The sequence below is a fragment of the Triticum dicoccoides genome, chromosome 6A (genome assembly GCF_002162155.2).
Source record: "Triticum dicoccoides isolate Atlit2015 ecotype Zavitan chromosome 6A, WEW_v2.0, whole genome shotgun sequence".
In the NCBI taxonomy this organism is placed as follows: domain Eukaryota; kingdom Viridiplantae; phylum Streptophyta; class Magnoliopsida; order Poales; family Poaceae; genus Triticum; species Triticum dicoccoides.
In genome coordinates this window covers 527,491,323-527,510,724 of record NC_041390.1, presented here as the reverse complement: position 1 = coordinate 527,510,724, position 19,402 = coordinate 527,491,323, and the positions used below count along the sequence as shown (strand labels likewise).

At 46.3% G+C, this 19,402-nt stretch overlaps 1 protein-coding gene across 2 annotated transcripts in view; it reads left to right on the top strand.

The window, feature by feature from the left end:
* LOC119319538 (aspartyl protease family protein At5g10770-like) overlaps positions 1–19,402 on the top strand; it is a 31,143-nt gene that overhangs the window by 3,372 nt on the left and 8,369 nt on the right. The window contains exons 2-7 of one of the 2 annotated variants that reach the window (XM_037594010.1): positions 46–64; positions 995–1,051; positions 4,646–4,853; positions 7,951–8,021; positions 8,320–8,385; positions 9,112–10,145. In XM_037594010.1, coding sequence (XP_037449907.1) covers positions 46–64; positions 995–1,051; positions 4,646–4,853; positions 7,951–8,021; positions 8,320–8,385; positions 9,112–10,145 — 1,455 coding nt within the window. Of the gene's footprint in view, positions 1–45; positions 65–994; positions 1,052–4,645; positions 4,854–7,950; positions 8,022–8,228; positions 8,386–8,953; positions 10,355–19,402 lie in introns of those variants that run through there. The other variant, XM_037594011.1, reaches the window with a different exon arrangement.

Sequence of the window (19,402 nt, the reverse complement as noted above, 5' to 3'; positions counted from 1 at the left end):
CCTTAGAGCGTCGGACTATGCGACGGGCCTCGTTCTGATCATCAGGGAGCTCCTACCTATTAAGGTAGGCCAAGAAGGGTTCGGTCCATGGAGCAATAACTGCCATGATTACATGAGCGGAAGGTGTTGGCTCGGTGCTCGAGCCCCCGATGGTATCCGAATCATGTTCGGCGTCCGGGGGTATGATCGACGTCGGACTGTTATTTCCGCTCTCGTCCTGCCATACCACAGATGGTTTGAAAAGCCTCTCCAAAAAGGTGTTAGGCGGGACGGGGTCGCGTTTAGCGCCCAGACAAGCAAGGATGTCTGCTTCCTGATTACTATCTCAAGCCACATGATGAAACTCGAGACCCTCAAATCGAGTGGATGTTCTAAGTATGGCATTGCGGTAGGCCGCCATGTTTAGATCCTTTGTGTCGAATTCTCCATTTATTTGGGATATTGCGAGGTTCATATCCCCCCGGACTTCGAGGCATTGTATGCCCATAGAAACAACCATACGGAGTCCATGCAGGAGCACTTCATACTCGGCAGCATTATTGGAATCCGTATACATGATTTGTAATACATAACAGACTGTGTCCCCTGTAGGGGATATTAGGATGACACCAGCCCCCAGTCCGGCTAACATCTTGGAGTCGTCGAAGTACATCACCCAATTGGAGTATGTGTTGTATTCTTTAGGGAGTTCGGCTTCTGTCCATTCGGCGACGAAGTCAGCCAACACCTGAGATTTAATAGCTCGGTGTGGCTTGTATGTTATTTCGAATGGTAGGATCTCTATAGCCCATTTGGCAACGCGACCGATGGCGTCTCAGTTGTTTATGGTATCATTGAGTGATGCTTCAGAGGCCACCGTGATCGAGCACTCTTGAAAGTAGTGTCACAGCTTTCGAGATGCCATGAAGACCGCATACGCTATCTTTTGATAGTGCGGGTATCAGGATTTGCATGGTGTAAGGACCCCCGATACGTAATATACTGGTTTTTGGAGTGGGAATTTGTGTCCCTCTTCCTCTCGTTCGACCACGAGCACAACGCTCACTACTTGGTGAGTTGCTGATATGTACAGAAGCATGGGTTCACCGACGTTTGGTGCGGCCAGGATTGGGTTGCCTGCTAACAAAGTTTTTATTTCTTCCAACCCGGCCGTCGCCGCATCCGTCCACTCGAAGTGACCGGTACATCGGAGCAGACGATAAAGTGGTAGTGCCTTTTCTCCCAGTCTGGAGATAAAGCGGCTCAGGGCTGCCACACACCCAGGTAGTCTTTGGACCTGCTTTAGGTCTATTGGTGTCGCCAATTGCGACAAGGCTCAGATTTTGGCCGGATTTGCTTCGATTCCTCTATTGGAAACAATAAACCAAATCAGTTTTCCGGTGGGGATGCCGAAAAACACATTTTTCCGGATTGAGCCGTATGTCGTATGTTCGGAGGTTCTCGAATGTGAGGCGCAAATCGTCCACCAATGATTCGACATGTTTGGTTTTGATGACTACATCATCTACATATGCCTCCACCGTCTTGCCAATTTATTTTTCCAGGCATGTTTGTATCATGCGTTGGTAGGTGGCGCCGACATTTTTGAGCCCGAAAGGCATAGTGTTAAAGCAAAAAGGCCCATATGGAGTGATGAATGTCGTCGCGGCCGGATCGGATTCCTTCATCTTAATTTGATGGTATCCGGACTATGCGTCGAGGAAGCACAGTGAGTCGTGCCCTGCGGTTGCATCAATGATTTGGTCAATGTGGGGTAGTGGGAAGGGGTCCTTAGGGCAAGCCTTGTTTAGGTCTTTGAAATCAACACAGAGGCACCAGGACTTATCCTTCTTTGACACCATGACCAGGTTTGCTAGCCAGTCCGGGTGTTTGATCTCTCTAATGAATCCGGCTTCAAGTAGTTTGGCTAGCTCTTCCCACATGGCTCGTCGCTTGGGTTCGGAAAAGTGCCACAGCGTTTGCTTGACTGGTTTAAAGCCCTTAATTGCATTGAGGCTGTGTTCGGCCAATCTGCGTGGGATTCCTGGCATATCCGAAGGATGCCAGGCAAAGATGTTCCAATTTTCGCGCAAAAACACTCTTAAAGCGGCGTCAATTGTTGGATCCAGCTGTGCTCCAATGGCTGTAGTTTTATTAGGATCCATTGGGTACACTTGAAATTTGACTATTTTGTCTGCTGGTTTAAAGGAAGTGGATTTGGGCCTCTTGTCGAGGATTACATCATCCTTGTCCACTGTAGAGCGCAGAGTAGGCAGTTCCTCGGCCGCTAGGGCCTCGGATAGCGCCTCGAGGGCTAGTGATGCGGTTTTGTTTTCGGCGCGGAGTGTTATATCCGGATCACTGGTGATAGTGATAACTCCGTTGGCCCCTGGCATTTTGAGCTTCATGTACCCATAATGGGGTATAGCTTGAAAGCAGATGAATGCTTCTCGCCCTAACAGGGCGTGATATCCGTTGTGGAAAGGTGCCATGTGGAAGAGCAACTCTTCGGACCTATAGTTTTCTAGCGTGCCGAATACGACGTCGAGTTTGATCCTCCCCGAGCTTATTGCTTCTCAACTGGGGATGATGCCTCAAAAAGTGGTGCCGCTTTGCTCAATGCGACTTTTGTCCATCTGCATTTTTTGGAGTGTGTCTTCATAGATGAGGTTTAATCCGCTGCCACCGTCCCTGAGTACTTTTGTGAGCCGAAAGCCATCTACTATTGGGTTTAAGACCAAAGTGGCTGGTGCTCGGACTGATCTGGCCCTTGGCTCGTCATCGTCAGTTAAGGTTATCGCCATGTCATTCCAAGGATTTACTGCTACTACCTGGTTGACTTCGGCAAGGTCGCGCAGCGCCCTCTTGCGCCGTTTGTTGGAAGAAAAGGTCTCAAAGACCATAAAAACGTTGAGATTGGCGTTTTCCGAAGAGTGCCTCTCTTGAGAAATGCTGGTGAGGATGGCCTCACCGCTCTTAGCCACCTGCCGGAGTACCCAACATGCCCGAAGGCTGTGTGTTGGTTTGGTATTCAACGTTGTGTGTATCTGGCAAGGTTTATCGAGCAGGCCGTCAAGGATAGTTCTGTGTCCCGTAAAGGGCTTCACTTTTTTGTCCATGGGATGATCGGGTACCCCATAGGGATGCATCCTTTTTGTCCGTCCGGTGGGCTGATTGAAGGCCGGAGGATCCCACCGGGTTGTTTGTGCCTTCCAGGTGCTTTCCATTGCACTAAACTTCTAGACGATGTGTGCCAGATCTGAAGAGTTCGGTATGCGGCGGCGGTTGAGGGCGTTAAGGATTCCCTCATCCATGCAATTGCAGCGAAATATCGAAATCGCGTCGTCGTCACCGCAGTCCGTGATCTTGTCTTTTACAAGGAGGAATCTAGCCCAAAAGTGGTGGACTATTTCCTCAGGTTGCTGCCGCACGTAAATTAGGTCGCATACATCTGGAGGACCTGAGTTGTTTGGGGAATATTGTATGTGGTAGGTGGGCAGGCTGAAATCCAAATCATGACCCCTTATCGCATCCGGAATTTGAAGAATCTGCGAGGTCACCGGTCCAGGGTCTGGAGCGTCCTGGCGGTCTTCGGGTTCAACGCCGGGTTCTATGTTTGGAGGACATGAGGTCTCTTCCTGAAGATGGGTATCCGGCTCGTGTGACTCGGAAATTCGAACATAGCTTGTTCTCAACTTGGGGGGAGAAGTATCATCGGCTTGTTCTTCCACGACCGCTACCATATGGGTGATCGGCGGGGACCTGATTTCCCTCTGATCAAGTTTAAGCCCAATCCAATCGTAGTCTATTGCTACTCCCAGGGCGGCGATGCGATCAAGTAGTTCGTTTAAAGACGAAATATCTGTTGGATCCATCTTTTTGGGGTGTTTGAGGCCGACCTGAAGACGATGTTTAGCGATTTCAAGGGCCGCCCTTGGCTTAAAGGCCGTATGGGCGCCCATGGTGAAACCGCCGAGCTGGAGGAGATGTCCCGGAGCTAGGGTTTCTCCCGAGGTGATGTTATCGTCAATGACGAGGCGAGCCATCGATCCTACCGTCGACGGCACAGTGGAACTCTCAATGAAAGCACCAATGTCATTGTCAAAACCAGCCGATCTCGGGTAGGGGGTCCCGATTTGTGCGTCTGAGGATCGAAGGAAACATGAGACAAGGGTGACACGATGTTTACCCAGGTTCAGGCCCTCTTAATGGAGGTAAAACCCTACGTCCTACTTGATTGTATTTGATGAGTATAGGGGTTACAAGAGTTGATCTACCTCGAGATCGTAATGGCTAAACCTTATATGTCTAGCCTATGTGATTTGTGATAGCCTCTATGGACTAAACCCTCCGGTTTATATAGACATCGGAGGGGCCTAGGGTTGTACAGAGTCGGTTTACAGAGAAAGTAAACTACACATCCGGTCGTCGAGCTTGCCATCCACGCAATGGAGAGTCCCATCCGGACACGGGGGAAGGCCTTCTATCTTGTATCTTCATGGCCCATCAGTCCGGCCCATGCTACACAGCCCGGACACCCGAGGACCCCATAATCCAGGACTCCCTTACCCCTTGTGTCAAATCAATAAATTTGGGTTGAATACTCTACCCTCGAAAACTGTTACAATCACCTATACTTGTGCAGCGTAATACTTCTACAGTTGAGTTGCTCAAGACCAAGAGTGACCAGATGACATATCTACTCCTAGCTACCCAGAGGACCGAGCAAGGCTTTCATAACCTTGTGAAGAAGCAGGAGAGATTAGAGTGGATCATGAAAACTAAGTTCAGTTCTCTTGATGTCAAGGTGACAGGGATGGCCACCAATTTGGAGAAGCTTAAGGCAGATGTTGAGGCACATATGAGTGATTCTGGTGAGCAGATGACCACACAATACCAGACACAACCTAGATATGCTTCCATAGTTGCCCCGACCACTTTTATGGCACCCCCAGTATCTACCCCACTAGTTCAACAGACTTCCTCAGAAGCATTTGCAGACGAACTTCTCTCCACTCCATTGACTCACACCGGTGCTGCTAGCTAGAGGACTGCTTCATCACCAGCTGTCGTGGATCGAGCCCAGAGCGACGCTTCACTCTAGATAATTCGAGTTTTTTAGTAACTTGTTGCCAAAGAGGGAGAGTGATATTGATTGTTAGGGATTTCAGCGAGAGACTGTATTATTTTGCTTTTTATTTGCTTTGGTTTTCGAGATACAGTGATTTTCTTTGGTTGTAAATCTTATGTCGTGTGTGACCGTACTTTGTTTGCTTATCATACTCCTGCTATCATTTGCTTATTCTTGATGTTATGGTCATTCACATGTGTGCTTGGTGATGAGTGCTTATTGTATCCATTCATATTCTTTTGTGGACTCCACCAAGATATATGTGCCATGGAAGAGTTATCCCATGGCTCTAATCGATTGTGCATTTTCATTCAAACATAAATTTCCAATATTGCACAAATTTAGGGGTAGCCCTTGCTTATCACATACTTCTCAAAGCGACGATGTTATTCAATGATTATACTTATGTCGAAGCCTTGATCTATATGTTGTCATCAATTACCAAAAAAGGGAGACTGAAAGTGCAACTAATCCTCGGGTGGTTTTGGTAATGCATAACAACATATGCATCATTCAACTAATGCCTACTCAAACAATATTTCAGGAAAGTTCAATTAGGTATGGCGATAGATATGAATGTGGACCCCTAAAATGCAATGGAAAAACATTGGCAAAGCTTCTACACTCTACATTTATAATTAAGTGATCAAAGTTCACATTGAGTCCATAGGAAAGAAAATACTACTAAAATGGAAGAGATTTTGATAATAGACTAACTGCTCAAGTGCTTAGAGATATTGCTCCAAAACCCTTAGCCACACTCTCACATTTAGCTATATCCAAAACCCTAAAGTCATTCTCGGTCCCACCGAACCACTCCTATCCGGACCTACCGAGAAACACTAGACATAGCCACTGCCTAAACCCAACTTTGTACCACCGAAGAGCACTTGTCAACCTTCTGTTGCCTATTGATCTCATCTCAAAAAATTCGAATGGTTGCAATCGGTCTCACCGAATTGTGAAAAGTGATTAGGTCATCACCCATCGGTCTCACCGAGTTGTTTCATCTGGTCTCACTGAAAAGCCTAAGTTCAAACCTTTTGCATTAGTCGATCTCACCGAGTGTGTTCATCCGGTCTCACCGAGTGGTGCATAAAGGTGTGTAACGGTTAGGTTTTTGGTGCTGCCTATATATATACCCCCACCCATTCTACCAACTCTCACAGAGCAACGAGGACGAAACCACAACTTCCCATATTCATTTTCTGAGAGAGAACCACCTACACTTGTATTGAAATTAAGGGGATTATACTCCAACCTTTTATCCTTGATTTCTAGCCTCGCTAAGTTGCTTTCCACTCCAATCCTTCTCCTACTACATAGCCAAATCTGTTAGAGTGATTGAGCGTTGAGGAATGAGGACTATCTTTTGAAGCACAAGAGCAAGGAGTCCATCATCAACAACAACATCTATTACCTTCTGGAGAGTGTTGTCTCCTAGATTGGTTAAGTGTCACTTGGGAGCCTCCAAGCTTGTGGAGTTGAACCAAGGAGTTTGTAAGGGTAAGGTGATCACCTAGTGTAAAGATCTACCGGAGTGAGGCTAGTCCTTGGGTTTAAGTCATGATGACATAGACAAGGTTGCTTCTTCGTGGACCCTTTGTGGGCGGAGCCCTTCGTGGACTCGCACAGTCATTACCCTCCGTAGGTTAAAGTCTCCATCAGCGTGGATGTATGATAGCATCATCTATCAGAACCACGAGAAAAATCACCGTGTCTTCATTGTGTTTGGTTTTCTCCGACCCCTCATTTACGTTCATACGCAAAGTCTTTACTTTCTGTTGCCTACTATCTTAGACTTGCATGTGTAGAGTGTGACAAGACTTGTTAGAATTGTTAAAATTTGTGAAGAACTAAAATTGCAAAAATGATAAGTTTTAATTTGTCAAGTAGTCTAATCATCCCCTCTAAACCTACTTGCGATCATACATGTTCTATCTGCAATACCGGAGCCAATGGCAGCAGCAGTGATGTGGCTTCTGGACATGTGAGTCGGCCAAGAGTTTTGCTTCACAATCTCATTCTTTCCGGTTGACTCGGCTAGTCGCCATGTTGTTGCCCATTCTACTTTGCATGTAAAACATTGTAACCGGACGCTGTATTTCATATGAGATAGATGCCATGTATCTCTCATTTTTAGTTGTCGTAGAAATGAACATGCAAGGTGCACTAATTTTGAATGTCAAGTTGGAAAACTTCAATTGTCTTGTAGAAATGATAGGCAAGGTGCAATCCCTTTGCATGAAACAAACAATCCTTTTGTTTGATATATAATAACATGGTGTGGTGTTTGGAAGTCGAATCTAATCAAAACAACAATATAGTTCAAGGGTATTACAGACTTTTCACTGACTATACCACAAATAAACCGGAAAACAAGCACCGAAAACTACTAGCTGACTTATTATCTGGAGCTTATTCTCATAGGAGCTTATCTGAAGCTTATTTTCACAGGACCTTATTTTCACAGGATAGCTCAAAAGAACTGACAAATTGACAATAAGACCAATAATTATTTCAAAGCAAGACAGAACATACTCGCTCCTATAAACTAAAATATAGGAAATTTCCATCTCTTGACGCTCTATATGATACGTTTGATTTAGTGCTATGTTTGGATAAAAACAAGATTCATGAGCCGTGTCTCCATGGACAATGTACGTGTGGGGACTTGGTCCAGGACGTCGATCTACTAATTTACAACATCAGATTGCGCCACTAAGATCTAAAATATCTCATGTCGACCAACCCATCAATACCACCACAGATCAGCGTAGGAGGAAAACCATCGATGATTGGGCAACACCTACGTATGTGCCTGTGTGTTGCCTACGCAGGGAGGAAGCAGCGTGACGAACTGGTTACTCGCCCTACGCATGCACACCCGTTCGTCGTCCCACGTGGCCACGTACGTACGTACGCATGCATTGCTGTGCATGTACGCACGCTTTCCAAGTTGCCAATATGGCATACATATACTCGTATATACATATATACTCCTATGTGTGTGTGAAAAGTCGTCTAGGAGGCCTGTTACAAGCTGCGTGGCTGTGTCCCGGGGCTCTATAAATAAGGTATGCGAGGATGTAGAGATGCAAGCCAACCAGCTCCAGCAATGGCCGGCGCTCAGAGCAAGGACCGATATGCTAGGAAGCTGCTGCTTCTCTTGCTGTGCGGCGGCTACTATTCTGTCGTTGCTCGTGCAGCCGATGATGCACGTAGCTATAAGGTTCTCGCCGTCGGCTCACTCAAGGCTGAAGTCGTCTGCTCAGGTACGTACATCGAGGTTTTACGTTTGTCCCGGGTCAAATTTCTTTATTTTTGATCCCGCCTCCAGAAAAAAAGATAATGTCTATATTGAATCCAATGATACTAATTTGATGTTGTAGATGTGGGTGTGTATTTTTTCACATTTTGTAATTCATTAGTTGCTTGAAAATCCAAATACGCGTCAGTCGATTTTGCGCGAAGCCCGGTATGCGGACATCAGATGAAACCATGGTGGGGTTTAGAGGGAGGACGGCGGGCGGCACCTTAGACATGGCGGGAGCAGGCGGTTGGGCCTATGGTCGCGAGGTGGAAGAAGGGTTGGGGACGCAAGCCAGTGTTGGCTGTTGGATTGAAGTCCGACGGCTGAAAAAATCGACTGATTTTGAATTTTGTAAAGCAGCTGATGCATAGTTTTTCTACGATGAACAAATCTAAAACCTTCCAGCACTTTGAAACGGAAGGAGTATGTTCTATTCTATGCATGCACACTCACATGCAGTTCCAGCAGTACAATTGCCTGCCGATCCTGTACAGTTTTTATCGTTTATATCCCGTTTCTTAATTTTGCAGTAACTCCAGCGCCGTCCAGTGGAGCTACGGTGCCGCTAAACCACCGGCATGGCCCGTGCTCGCCGGCGCCATCCGCAAAGGTGCCAACCATCCTGGAGCTGCTCCAGCATGACCAACTCCGAGCCAAGTACATCCAACGGAGGTGGTCTGGGAAGAAGGGCACCGACGACCTCCAGCCGTTGGACCTCACCCTGCCGACTACCCTGGGAACTGCCCTGGACACGCTGGAGTATGTTATCACCGTCGGCATCGGCTCCCCGGCGGTGACCCAGACCATGATGATCGACACCGGCAGCGACGTGTCATGGGTGCGCTGCAACTCCACGGACGGGACGACGCTCTTCGATCCCAGCAAGTCGACCACGTACGCCCCGTTCTCTTGCAGCTCCGTGGCGTGCACACAGCTTGGAAACAATGGCAACAACTGCTCAAACTCGCAGTGCCAGTACATGGTCCAGTACGGCGACGGCTCCAACACCACCGGCACGTACGGCTCCGACACGCTGGCGCTAAGCGCCTCGGACACGGTCAAGGGTTTCCAGTTCGGTTGCAGTCACCACGAGGAGGGCTTCAACCGCGAAAAATTCGACGGGCTCATGGGGCTCGGCGGCGACGCGCAGTCGCTCGTGTCGCAGACGGCGGCGACGTACGGCAAGTCCTTCTCGTACTGCCTCCCGCCGACCAACCGCACATCCGGGTTTCTCACCTTCGGCGCGCCGAACGTGACGTCCGCCTTCGTGACGACGCCGATGCTCAGATGGCCACGGGTGCCGACGTTCTACGGCGTGCTTCTCCAGGACATATCCGTGGGCGGAACTCTGCTCGGAATACAGCCCACCGTCCTCTCCAACGGATCGGTGATGGACTCTGGTACTATCCTCACGCGGCTACCACGGAGGGCCTACTCGGCGCTCTCGTCGGCGTTCAGATCCGGCATGACCCGGTACCCGCGGGCGGCCCCCGTCGGCATCCTGGACACCTGCTACGACTTCACCGGGCTAAGAAACTTCTCTGTCCCGACCGTCGAGCTGGTGTTCGACGGCGGCGCGGTCATGGACCTCGATTATGACGGGATCATGATCTCAGACTGCCTCGCGTTCGCTGCCACCAGCGGCGTTAGCATCATCGGCAACGTGCAGCAACGGACGTTCGAAGTGCTGCACGACGTCGGCCAGGGCGTTTTTGGCTTCCGGTCAGGCGCGTGCTCATAGTTTTCGGCGACGGGCACGCGTGTTTGCCATGTAAGGGGCACCAAGGCCAAGGGCTCGTTCGAATTTCGGATGCAGAATAATGCCCGGTAGGGGATTGCTAAATCTCAGTCGACTGAGATTGAACTAAGTATCGGTCTTTTTTTTTTTGCGGGAACACTTGTATTATTCAAATGACAATGTCCTTACAATCATCAAGCGAAATACTCAAGATTTCCTCTGGCCTAGATCCTAGTCAGGTCATAGTTCGCCCCTCAACTCGAGCAAACCTAGCTAAACTATCACTAGCTTTGTTTTGGGCACGCAATACATGAGTAATACAAGTTTGTCTAAGACGAAATAAAAGTCTAATTTCATTCACCAAGGAGGCATAAACTGAACGATCAACTTCCTCAAAAAATATCAAAGATACTGCCATGCTTGAATCAGATTCAATTGCAACAGGTAGATCAGATCTTTGTATGGCAAGTGATAATCCTTCCATGATCCCACATAGCTCAGCTTCTAGTGGATCTCTGCAAGAAAATAGTAATCTACATGCCGAGAAGATGATCTTGCCCTCATTGTCTCGAAGAATCATACCAGCACCAGCATCATCGCTTGCTACAAACGAGCCATCAACATTCAATTTGGCCCAGCCATTAGCAGGCGGTACCCATCTAGCTTCAGATATCGCTTGTTGTGGTGGTGTGAACGCCGCCCCAACATGCTGATCAAAAGATATATATCCCTTTCCTTTCGGTGGATCCATCTCCGAATTTAACTTGATGCCAATTAATTCATCCAGATATCTCCTCAAAAAGCTCACCGAGGACTCCGTGACCGGCGCTGGCTTGTGATGCACAATTTCATTACCCACATACCAACTCCTTCAGAAGATGAGCAACACTTTAGTACGATCAATATCACATAACTAGTCGAGCGCATGAAGGAGCCATTCCTTACCAATGTTCACGAAGGAATCCATTGCTGGCAGTTTCCATACGTTAGACATTTCTCTGTACAAATCTCGACCTCGTTGGCACCTTAAGAACGAGTGGAAATTATCTTCTACCTCCATTCCACACACCGGGCAGCCATTTATCGTTTCCAAACCAATTTTGTTCTTGTTCTTCCATGCTGGGAGGGCATCCGTCGCCATTCGCCAAGCAAAATTGCGGATCGTCGGCGGCACATTACTCTTCCAAATAAGTTTCTAGCAGCTTCTCCCCCCAGATCTCAAAGTACTGCTAGAAGCCAAATTTGCACCATGAACTTCATGAAAAGCAACCTGATAAGCTGACTTGACTGAAAAAATTTCATTTTTACTCGCCCCCCAAGCGATCACGTCCTCATCCAACCTAGGAGACGCCCGCATTTTCATTATCTCACATCTGCATACAAAAAATATTGCTACAATAAATCTACCTTCCAAGACCCATTGGGATTGAGAAGGTCAGAAACAAAACGAATGCGGCATCGGCACTGTAGGGAAATAGGTTTGTACGAAAACGGCCTTGGTATCTAATTGTCCCTCCAAATCCGAATGCTCCTTCCATTTCCCACCCTCCATATCAGCCCTTTTTTCAACAGATCAAGACCATGGCTGATAGCTTGCCAAGATGAGGATGCATTACCTGTGAAAACCGTATCCTCCAACTTGCCATAAGGATAATACTTCGCTTTAAGCACTTGAGCACACATGCTCTCCGGTTTTGATAGTAATTGTTGGGGAACGTAGTAATTCCAAAATTTTCCTACGCACACGCAAGATCATGGTGATGCATAGTAACGAGAGGGGAGAGTGTGATCTACATACCCTCGTAAACCGACAGCGGAAGCGTTATGGCAACGCGGTTGATGTAGTCGTACGTCTTCACGGCCCGACCGATCAAGCACCGAAACTACGGCACCTCCGAGTTCTAGCACACGTTCAGCTCGATGACGATCCCCGGACTCCAATCCAGCAAAGTGTCGGGGAAGAGTTCCGTCAGCACGACGGCGTGGTGAAAATCTTGATGTTCTACTGTCACAGGGCTTCGCCTAAGCACCACTACAATATTATCGAGGACTATGGTGAAGGGGGCACCGCACACGGCTAAGAGAACGATCTTAGAGATCAACTTGTGTGTCTAGGGGTGCCCCCTGCCCCCGTATATAAAGGAGCCAAGGGGGGGGTGCGGCCGGCCCTAGGAGGAGGCGCGCAGGAGGAGTCCTACTCCTACCGGGAGTAGGACTCCCCCCCCTTTCCCTAGTTGGATTAGGACTTGGGGAAGAAGAGAGGGAAGAAAGGAAAGGGGGGGGGGCGCCCCCCTCCTTGTCCAATTCGGACTTGGGGGGGGGCGGGGAGGGGCGCGCGGCAGCCCCTAGGCCTCCTCTCCTCTTCCTCCACTAGGCCCATTAAGGCCCATTAGGTTACCGGGGGGTTCCGGTAACCTCCTGGTACTCCAGTAAAATCCCGATTTCACCCGGAACACTTCCAATGTCCAAACATAGGCTTCCAATATATCAATCTTTATGTCTCGACCATTTCGAGACTCCTCGTCATGTCCGTGATCATATCCGGGACTCTGAACTAACTTCGGTACATCAAAATATATAAACTCATAATGAAACTGTCATCGTAACGTTAAGCGTGCGGACCCTACGGGTTCGAGAACAATGTAGACATGGCCGAGACATGTCTCCGGTCAATAACCAATAGCGGAACCTGGATGCTCATATTGGCTCCCACATATTCTACGAAGATCTTTTATCGGTCAGACCGCATAACAACATACTTTCTTCCTTTTGTCATCGGTATGTTACTTGCCCGAGATTCGATCGTCGGTATCTCAATACCTAGTTCAATCTCGTTACCGGCAAGTCTCTTTATTCGTTTTGTAATACATCATCTCACAACTAACTCATTAGTTGCAATGCTTGCAAGGCTTATGTGATGTGCATTACCGAGAGGGCCCAGAGATACATCTCCGACAATCGGAGTGACAAATCCTAATCTCGAAATACGCCAACCAAACATGTACCTTTGGAGACACCTGTAGAGCTCCTTTATAATCACCCAGTTACGTTGTGACGTTTGGTAGCACACAAAGTGTTCCTCCGGCAAATGGGAGTTGCATAATCTCATAGTCATAGGAACATGTATAAGTCATGAAGAAAGCAATAGCAACATACTAAACGATTGGGTGCTAAGCTAATGGAATGGGTCATGTCAATCACACCATTCTCCTAATAATGTGATCCCGTTAATCAAATGACAACACATGTCTATGGTTAGGAAACATAACCATCTTTGATTAACGAGCTAGTCAAGTAGAGGCATACTAGTGACATTTAGTTTGTCTATGTATTCACACAAGTATTATGTTTCCGGATAATACAATTCTAGCATGAACAATAAACATTTATCATGATATAAGGAAATAAAATAATAACTTTATTATTGCCTCTAGGGCATATTTCCTTCAGTCTCCCACTTGCACTAGTGTCAATAATCTAGATTACACAGTAATGATTCTAACACCCATGGAGCATTGGTGCTGATCATGTTTTGCTCGTGGAAGAGGCTTAGTCAATGGGTCTGCTACATTCAGATCCGTATGTATCTTGCAAATCTCTATGTCTCCCACCTGGACTAGATCCCGGATGGAATTGAAGCGTCTCTTGATGTGCTTGGTTCTCTTGTGAAATCTAGATTCCTTTGCCAAGGCAATTGCACCAGTATTGTCACAAAAGATTTTCATTGGACCCGATGCACTAGGTATGACACCTAGATCGGATATGAACTCCTTCATCCAGACTCCTTCATTTGCTGCTTCCGAAGCAGCTATGTACTTCGCTTCACATGTAGATCCCACCACAACGCTTTGTTTAGAACTGCACCAACTGACAGCTCCACCGTTTAATGTAAACACGTATCCGGTTTGCGATTTAGAATCGTCCGGATCAGTGTCAAAGCTTGCATCAACGTAACCATTTACGATGAGCTCTTTGTCACCTCCATATATGAGAAACATATCCTTAGTCCTTTTCAGGTATTTCAGGATGTTCTTGACCGTTGTCCAGTGATCCACTCCTGGATTACTTTGGTACCTCCCTGCTAGACTTATAGCAAGACACACATCAGGTCTGGTACACAACATTGCATACATGATAGAGCCTATGGCTGAAGCATAGGGAACATCTTTCATTTTCTCTCTATATTCTGCATTGGTTGGGCATTGAGTCTTACTTAATTTCACACCTTGTAATACAGGCAAGAATCCTTTCTTTGCTTGATCCATTTTGAACTTCTTCAAAACTTTGTCAAGGTATGTGCTTTGTGAAAGTCCAATTAAGCGTCTTGATCTATCTCTATAGATCTTGATGCCCAATATGTAAGCAGCTTCACCCAGGTCTTTCATTGAAAAACTCTTATTCAAGTATCCCTTTATGCTATCCAGAAATTCTATATCATTTCCGATTAGTAATATGTCATCTACATATAATATCAGAAACGCTACAGAGCTCCCACTCACTTTCTTGTAAATACAGACTTCTCCAAAAGTCTGTACAAAACCAAATGCTTTGATCACACTATCAAAGCATTTATTCCAACTCCGAGAGGCTTGCACCAGTCCATAAATGGATCGCTGGAGCTTGTACACTTTGTTAGCTCCCTTTGGATCGACAAAACCTTCCGGCTGCATCATATACAACTCTTCTTCCAGAAATCCATTCAGGAATGCAGTTTTGACATCCATCTACCAAATTTCATAATCATAAAATGCGGCAATTGCTAACATGATTCGGACAGACTTAAGCATCGCTACGGGTGAGAAGGTCTCATCGTAGTCAATCCCTTGAACTTGTCGAAAATCTTTTGCGACAAGTCGAGCTTTGTAGACAGTAACATTACCGTCAGCGTCAGTCTTCTTCCTGAAGATCCATTTATTCTCAATTGCTTGCCGATCTTTTGGCAAGTCTATCAAAGTCCATACTTTGTTCTCATACATGGATCCCATCTCAGATTTCATGGCTTCAAGCCATTTTGCGGAATCTGGGCTCACCATCGCTTCTCCATAGTTCGTAGGTTCATCATGATCTAGTAGCATGACTTCCAGAACAGGATTACCGTACCACTCTGGTGCGGATCTTACTCTGGTTGATCTACGAGGTTCAGTAGTATCTTGTTCTGAACTTTCATGATCATCATCATTAGCTTCCTCACTAATTGGTGTAGGTGTCACAGAAACCGGTTTCTGTGATGTACTACTTTCCAATAAGGGTGCAGGTACAGTTACCTCATCAAGTTCTACTTTCCTCCCACTCACTTCTTTCGAGAGAAACTCCTTCTCTAGAAAGTTTCCGAATTTAGCAACAAAAGTCTTGCCTTCGGATCTGTGATAGAAGGTGTATCCAATAGTTTCCTTTGGATATCCTATGAAGACACATTTCTCCAATTTGGGTTCGAGCTTATCAGGTTGAAGCTTTTGCACATAAGCACCGCAGCCCCAAACTTTCAGAAACGACAACTTTGGTTTCTTGCCAAACCACAGTTCATAAGGCGTCGTCTCAACAGATTTTGATGGTGCCCTATTTAACGTGAATGCGGCCGTCTCTAAAGCATAACCCCAAAACGATAGCGGTAAATCAGTAAGAGACATCATAGATCGCACCATATCAAGTAAAGTACGATTATGATGTTCGGACATACCATTACATTGTGGTGTTCCAGGTGGCGTGAGTTGCGAAACTATTCCGCATTGTTTCAAATGTACACCAAACTCGTAACTCAAATATTCTCCTCCACGATCAGATCGTAGGAATTTTATTTTTCTTGTTACGATGATTTTCAACTTCACTCTGAAATTCTTTGAACTTTTCAAATGTTTCAGACTTATGTTTCATTAAGTAGATATACCCATATCTGCTTAAGTCATCTGTGAAGGTGAGAAAATAACGATATCCGCCACGAGCCTCAACATTCATCGGACCACATACATCTGTATGTATGATTTCCAACAAATCTGTTGCTCTCTCCATAGTACCGGAGAACGGTGTTTTTGTCATCTTACCCATAAGGCACGGTTCGCAAGTACCAAGCAATTCATAATCAAGTGGTTCCAAAAGTCCATGAGTATGGAGTTTCTTCATGCGCTTTACACCGATATGACCTAAACGGCAGTGCCACAAATAAGTTGCACTATCATTATCAACTATGCATCTTTTGGCTTCAACATTATGAATGTGTGTGTCACTACTATCGAGATTTAATAAGAATAGACCATTCTTCATGGGTGCATGACCATAAAAGATTTTACTCATATAAATAGAACAACCATTATTCTTTGATTTAAATGAATAACTGTCTCGCATCAAACAAGATCCAGATATAATGTTCATGCTCAACGCTGGCACCAAATAACAATTATTTAGGTCTAATACTAATCCCGAAGGTAGGTGTAGAGGTAGCGTGCCGACCGCGATCACATCGACTTTGGAACCATTTCCCACGCGCATCGTCACCTCGTCCTTAGCCAATCTTCGCTTAATCCGTAGTCCCTGTTTCGAGTTGCAAATGTTAGCAACAGAACCAGTATCAAATACCCAGGTGCTACTACGAGCATTAGTAAGGTACACATCAATAACATGTATATCACATATACCTTTGTTCACCTTGCCATCCTTCTTATCCGCCAAATACTTGAGGCAGTTCCGCTTCCAGTGACCAGTCTGCTTGCAGTAGAAGCACTCAATTTCAGGCTTAGGTCCAGATTTGGGTTTCTTCTCTTGAGCAGCAACTTGCTTGCTGTTCTTTTTGAAGTTCCCCTTCTTCTTTCCTTTGCCCTTTTTCTTGAAACTAGTGGTCTTGTTGACCATCAACACTTGATGCTCCTTCTTGATTTCTACCTCCGCAGCTTTCAGCATTGCGAAGAGCTCGGGAATAGTCTTATTCGTCCCTTGCATATTATAGTTCATCACGAAGCTCTTGTAGCTAGGTGGCAGTGATTGCAGAATTCTGTCAATGACGCAATCATCTGGAAGATTAACTCCCAATTGAATCAAGTGATTATTATACCCAGACATTTTGAGTATATGCTCACTGACAGAACTGTTCTCCACCATCTTGCAGCTATAGAACTTATTGGAGACTTCATATCTCTCAATCCGGGCATTTGCTTGAAATATTAACTTCAACTCCTGGAACATCTCATATGCTCCATGACGTTCAAAACGTCATTGAAGTCCCGATTCTAAGCCGTAAAGCATGGCACACTGAACTATCGAGTAGTCATCAGTTTTGCTCTGCCAGACGTTCATAACATCTAGTGTTGCTCCAGCAGCAGGCCTGGCACCCAGCGGTGCTTCCAGGACGTAATTCTTCTGTGCAGCAATGAGGATAATCCTCAAGTTACGGACCCAGTCCGTGTAATTGCTACCATCATCTTTCAACTTTGCTTTCTCAAGGAACGCATTAAAATTCAACGGAACAGCAGCACGGGCCATCTATCTACAATCAAACATAAACAAGCAAGATACTATCAGGTACTAAGTTCATGATAAATTTAAGTTCAATTAATCATATTACTAAAAAACTCCCACTTAGATAGACATCCCTCTAATCCTCTAAGTGATCACGTGATCCAAATCAACTAAACCATGTCCGATCATCACGTGAGATGGAGTAGTTTCATTGGTGAACATCACTATGTTGATCATATCTACTATATGATTCACGCTCGACCTTTCGGTCTCCGTGTTCCAAGGCCATATCTGTATATGCTTGGCTCGTCAAGTATAACCTGAGTATTCCGCGTGTGCAGCTGTTTTGCACCCGTTGTATTTGAACGTAGAGCCTATCACACCCGATCATCACGTGGTGTCTCAGCACGAAGAACTTTCGAGAACACTTCTTGATAATTAGTGAGAGATCATCTTAAAATGCTACCGTCAATCAAAGCAAGATAAGATGTATAAAAGATAAACATCACATGCAATCAATATAAGTGATATGATATGGCCATCATCATCTTGTGATTGTGATCTCCATCTTCGAAGCATCGTCATGATCACCATCGTCACCGGCGCGACACCTTGATCATCATCGTAGCATCGTTGTCGTCTTGCCAATCTTATGCTTCCACGACTATCACTACCGCTTAGTGGTAAAGTAAAGCATTACAGTGCAATTGCATTACATACAATAAAGCGACAACCATATGGCTCCTTCCAGTTGCCGATAACTCAGTTACAAAACATGATCATCTCATACAATAAAATTTAGCATCATGTCTTGACCATATCACATTACAACATGCCCTGCAAAAACAAGTTAGACGTCCTCTACTTTGTTGTTGCAAGTTTTACGTGGCTGCTACGGGCTTAGCAAGAACCTTTCTTACCTACGCATCAAAACCACAACGATAGTTTGTCAAGTTGGTGCTGTTTTAACCTTCGCAAGGACCGGGCGTAGCCACACTTGGTTCAACTAAAGTTGGAGAAACTGATACCCGCTAGCCACCTTTGTGCAAAGCACGTCGGGAGAACCGGTCTCGCGTAAGCGTACACGTAATGTCGGTCCGGGCCGCTTCGTCCAACAATACCGCCGAACCATAGTATGACATGCTGGTAAGCAGTATGACTTATATCGCCCACAACTCACTTGTGTTCTACTCGTGCATATAACATCAACGCATAAAACCTAGGCTCTGATACCACTGTTGGGGAACGTAGTAATTTCAGAATTTTCCTACGCACACGCAAGATCATGGTGATGCATAGCAACGAGAGGGGAGAGTGTGATCTACGTACCCTCATAGACCGACAGCGGAAGCGTTATGACAACGCGGTTGATGTAGTTGTACGTCTTCACGGCCCGACCGATCAAGTACCCAAACTATGGCACCTTCGAGTTCTAGCACACGTTCAACTCGAATGACGATCCCCGGACTCTGATCCAGCAAAGTGTCGGGGAAGAGTTCCGTCAGCACGACGGCGTGGTGACAATCTTGATGTTCTACTGTGGCAGGGCTTCGCCTAAGCACCACTACAATATTATCGAGGACTATGGTGGAAGGGGGCATCGCACACGGCTAAGAGAACGATCTTAGAGATCAACTTGTGTGTCTAGGGGTGCCCCCTGCCCCCGTATATAAAGGAGCCAAGGGGGGTGCGGCCAGCCCTAGGAGGAGGCGCGCAGGAGGAGTCCTACTCCTACCGGGAGTAGGACTCCCGCCTTTCCCTAGTTGGATTAGGACTTGGGGAAGAAGGAAGAGAG